Source organism: Penicillium alfredii (assembly GCF_028826965.1).
Source record: "Penicillium alfredii strain IBT 34128 chromosome Unknown utg000002l_segment0_segment0, whole genome shotgun sequence".
Lineage (NCBI taxonomy): Eukaryota > Fungi > Ascomycota > Eurotiomycetes > Eurotiales > Aspergillaceae > Penicillium > Penicillium alfredii.
The window spans coordinates 227,138-231,861 of NW_026622699.1; the positions used below are offsets into that span (position 1 = coordinate 227,138).

Below are 4,724 nucleotides of genomic sequence, written 5' to 3' on the forward strand. Positions count from 1 at the left end.
CATTGTTGCCCAACCAACCGGAGGTACACTGGGCAGATGGTGGGGCGACTCGAGGGCTTATGATTGAGTGATCACTAAGATGGGCGGATGCCTCCGGTACCAAAATGGGTTAGCCTAGCCACACTATTTTCGTGGTTTCGGTCGGGGGCACATAAACAAAAAAAATAATCCCATATCATCGAGCAATTCAGGAATAGGCAGCTCCCATCCTTGCCCTCGAGTATTTCGAGTGCTCTTAGCTTTTCCCAAGTGGATGCGCGCCGTCTTAGTCCTGGTAAGCATTTCGTTTTTTTGAGTCTTGGACACGCTCTCACCTCTTAAAACCGGCCAGGGTCCCTTTACTCTACCTTGAACGCTGTATCATTCACAACCACCCCGGTCGCAGGATTGCCATCTCCCTGTCTTCTCATGACCTCGAAGAAGCTGCCAGTGCTTAGGATGATCGGCAATGAATCTTTCCTCCAGTTCATTGCCTGACCTAGCTCACGAGTTTCGCTCTGAACCAGTTACGCCCTTCCACCCGTCGGCCCAAATCCACCCTCTTCGTCGACAGTCACCTATCCCCTATGCCTACTCAACTTTCGGCTGAAGTGCCATCGCTTGTCTTGAAACACCCACCCGCGCTACGATCTCTTGTTAAGTTTCGACAGGAATTCGACCAATGCAGAAGCAAAGCAGCCAAGTACGATCTCTGCCGAAAATATGCGGAACACTATCTGAGCCTTTCTGAAACCGTCGACAACGAGGTACGGATCTGGTTTGAAACCTTGGGCGCCTTTGCGCGGAGTCCTGCTTTCATCAAATTCCAGCGACAGGATTCGCAGCTCTGGGGGCAAATCAAGAAGATAGTCACGAGGACTACAGAAAAACAAAAAGAGCAAGCATGGGAAACGGTTCGGAAAACGTTCGGCGAGCCAAACGTGCAGCGCCTTCAAGAAATCGGCAACGGAGCGACCTTTGCGAAGAAATGCGCTGGTCTAGCGGCTCGAAATCCAAGCATAACATGGGATGATTTTTGTATTGGAGCGAATCGAGCGGCCTTTGAGCGGATTCAGGGCTCTCGGTCGGGGCAAACTAAAACCCCCACTGTCATCACCAGTGATATTACCCATGGAATGAAAGCGATGGATTCACTGCCTCTTCAACACCAGGATTTGAGAAAGATCAGGGCTAGAATCGATGACCACGGTCTTCTTGCAGTTGCGCGATCCATGGATGGGTACAGCAGTGAGAGAGGCCAGCAGACACACGGTGCGAATGGAGATTGTTATCCTGTCACTAGGAGGCAGCAAAAGGCCCGCAACCTTCCAGAGCAGAGACCTCCACAGGAAGTGGGCTTGAAGTGCCAGCCAAAACAGACATCTCAGTACAGACCGAGGCGTTGTGAATGTAAGGGGTTCGCGGATAATGCCACAAAAATTCTCAACGCCATCCGGGACAGCCGTGACCTCAGCCCGACAGACATCTCCATGATTTTTGATTCCTTACAAAATACACCTAAACCGGAAATGTGCCAGAATCATGAAAGGTGGTTTGCCTCAATGATTGGACTCAATACGGTCCACCGACGGGATGTCCTGTCAAATCGCATTGAGAAATGCGCGGACGCGGGTTCCAATTGGGTCAGCCTCAAGCACTCCGTTACCAGCTGGGAATGGTTTAATGATGGAATCAACCCAGATGAAATTTACGCCTTTCGTCCGGCTAACCCAATCAGTCTCGAGTTTGACCCAAGAAAGATTACTCCAGATCGCATCCGTCAGCTTCTCGGCGATATCGATGACTTTAGTCGGGAGCATCTGTTGGCCGAGGGTCATACGGTCACCGTTCAGACCTTCCACAAATACATCAAATCTGACTCACCATGCTTGAGCTCCATTCGTGATATTGCCCGGCAGGAGCTTGATCTCTACCGCTTTCATGGCAACGTCGATGATTCTAATTACTCGGGAGAACTGCACGCCATGTACCATTCGATCACACAACAAGTTCTACGGATGGATATATGTGCATGGCTTTTGCACATGTTGAGTCGAGGTTGTAAGAGTCACAAACTGATGGCCTATCCCACCCCAGCATGGTATCTCCCCAATCGACGTCGACCCATTGAAATCTGGCTCCACCACCCACCAAACGAATACTACGATGATCAAAACCGCGAGAACCACGAATGTCACCTCGGATATCTGTTTCTAGAGGGTACGCAGGCACAAAGGCGCGGTACTTGGAAAGAATTCTCCAATATTTCCAAGTCGAGAGAATGGTGGGTGAAAACGGCAGCAGATCATCGTCTCGATCACCACCGCAGCGAGCAACGTATTGCTGATATGGATCTTGAACATTTTATGGGCCATTCTGATCGAGTGGACCCCCAATGGTTTGGGCATCAGCCCGGTACCTATGCCGTTGTTCATGCTGCGACCCCTGAGGTGATTGGGGCGATTGCCCCAGATGACGGCTACGAAGGCCCCGCATTTGTTGTACCAAACGTTTACGTTACGTGCGATACAAATACCCCCGAGGTTTCCGGAGCATGCGCCGTGGATCAACTGCGAAATCATCTGATTAACATGACAGTGCCAAGAAAGACACCTTATGGCAAATTCGTGGCCTGCGCAGAAAACGAAGCGGCATGGCCAGTTACTTACAGGTTGAGAACTGTATCCGAAATAGCAGGGGCTCTTACGGGTGAAATTTCCTGGGATCATCCCGCTGTCTTGCTAGAACTCAAGACTTTATTCGAGGGAGATGTCGACACTGCGCAACAGCGAATTAGGGATTGGGAGCAAGAAATGCTTCAGCAAGCAAGGAAGGCGCTGGCAATCGTTCAAGAACGGGAGCATGAGTTATATGACATTAACTCATACACGTTTCGAGTGCGGGCCGCGAAGAATGGCACACAGGCGCATTCTCTCCCAAACGAAAGCCATTCAGATCCAACACTAGCGCCAGTCTCAAGTCAGAATTCGTCACACATATGTGTTTCTCCCGGTCCGCCGAATACCCCGAAGCAAGGAACTGTCCAAACCGGGATAGCGTCCCAGTTCGATCCTCTTTTCAGTCAGCAGAATTCGGGTCCAACCTCTTCGCTAAGCCGCATCACCCCGTTCAGTGAAGTAGACGACAAAAGTGAGGCACCTTCGATACATCCAGATGTTTTTGAAATACTACGGGGTGGTATAGAACTCACTGGCCCAATCCCAAGTTCGCTTATGGTGGAGAATAATACAAAAACAAAACGCAAAGGAGAGTTTTCACCGAATTCCAGGCCGGCTAAACGACTCTGTTGAGCCATACACATGCTTTGTACTCGTCAAAAGTGTTTCTAGGTCCTATTTGAAATCCTTATGCATAGATTACCAGGAGATGACACAGCTTGCAAATCGGAGCTAAATTTTTATTCTTATATTGAGAAAAAAGAGCTTCATTTACGCGTAAGCTACGTTTATTCTGCGATGATATGAGCGAGAGTATTCATTAAGCCAGGAAAGGTGAATGTGAAGCTCACAGATGCCATATCCTAATTCGTGATTGCCAACCATTTCAGGTTCCCTTCGGTCGAGCGTAATTTGGAGCAGATTCGATATCTAATGGACATGTTGCACTGGGACCGACCTCTTATATGTACAAACTTTCATCGGTGATAGTTAAATCGTCATCCGCCTTCTCATCAACCAAGGCTCAAGTTGAGTTAAAAAGAAAAATCAAGTGCCCGACGTAATATCTACACAGAGGAATTGGATGGCGTATTCAGCAAAAATCTTTAGTCAACAGTTTGATCAATAACTAGCCAAATATAAAAATTTAGTAGATCTGAAGTAAGTAGAATAAGAATGGAATTAAAACACTCTCTCTTAGTCGGGAAAGGCAATCGTTTAACAGTGGCGATGAACGGCGTGCAGTTTCATGGTCGAAATCTTAGAGAAGAGTCAGGACTAAGATATGTTATACTGTTGTCTCTAATTCATATAAATATTGTCTCAGGGGCAGAATATAATATAGTGGTGCAAAGACACAATATTTAAGCTTTAGGACTGTCATAGTACGACTGCCTATCACGCTGGATAACTACTAAATTCTGAAGAATTTGATCCCTAGTGTTTAAGAACCCGCAAAGCGGCTACTGTTGGTGGGCGAGCATCGTTCATATGTCATGGATAATTTCTTCCAAATTTGTCTAAATTATCCGATTCTTCTAGTGTGCTTTACTTTTCCTACAGATAAGACATTTCAGCCAGGCTTTCGAAGGCCCCGCGTTTTAAGTATATGCGTCCTATTTTCGAAGCAAAAACAGTCGTGTAGTGGGGTGGTTCTTGTTGGATTGGGAAGTCAGGTTACACTCCAAATTTCGAGTAAATTATAAAATTTTAAATCCGAATATCTTAACAACAATAAGTAATATCTTTGTAAAACTTATAAATATAATACATAATCGTTCAAATTATATATATCTTTTCTTTTTTGGTAATAAAATTATAATATATAAGAGATTATTCGGGTTTAAGTAAAACCTCTAAAATCCGACTGATTAATTTTAAGTTCTAATGTTTCTCTAAATTTGTGAAGAAATATATATAAAAAGTAATTTTTTGAAAGAGAATTAGTTAAACTATATAGTCGATAAAGTATCTTCTAAAATATACCTATATTTATAAAACGGTAGTTCTTCAAAATAAAAGATACGAAATTAAACGAAATTTATCGAAAATTTTGGTGTTCCCTTA

At 45.5% G+C, this 4,724-nt stretch overlaps 1 protein-coding gene across 1 annotated transcript; it reads left to right on the forward strand.

Moving 5' to 3' along the window:
• Positions 1-566: 566 nt before the first annotated feature.
• Positions 567-3,290, forward strand: NUU61_001328 (uncharacterized protein; the record flags this gene model as incomplete). The annotated part of the gene is made up of 1 exon (XM_056651910.1): positions 567-3,290. One exon carries the CDS (start codon positions 567-569, stop codon positions 3,288-3,290), a length of 2,724 nt encoding a protein of 907 aa, XP_056515177.1.
• Between the last annotated feature and the right edge of the window lie 1,434 nt (positions 3,291-4,724).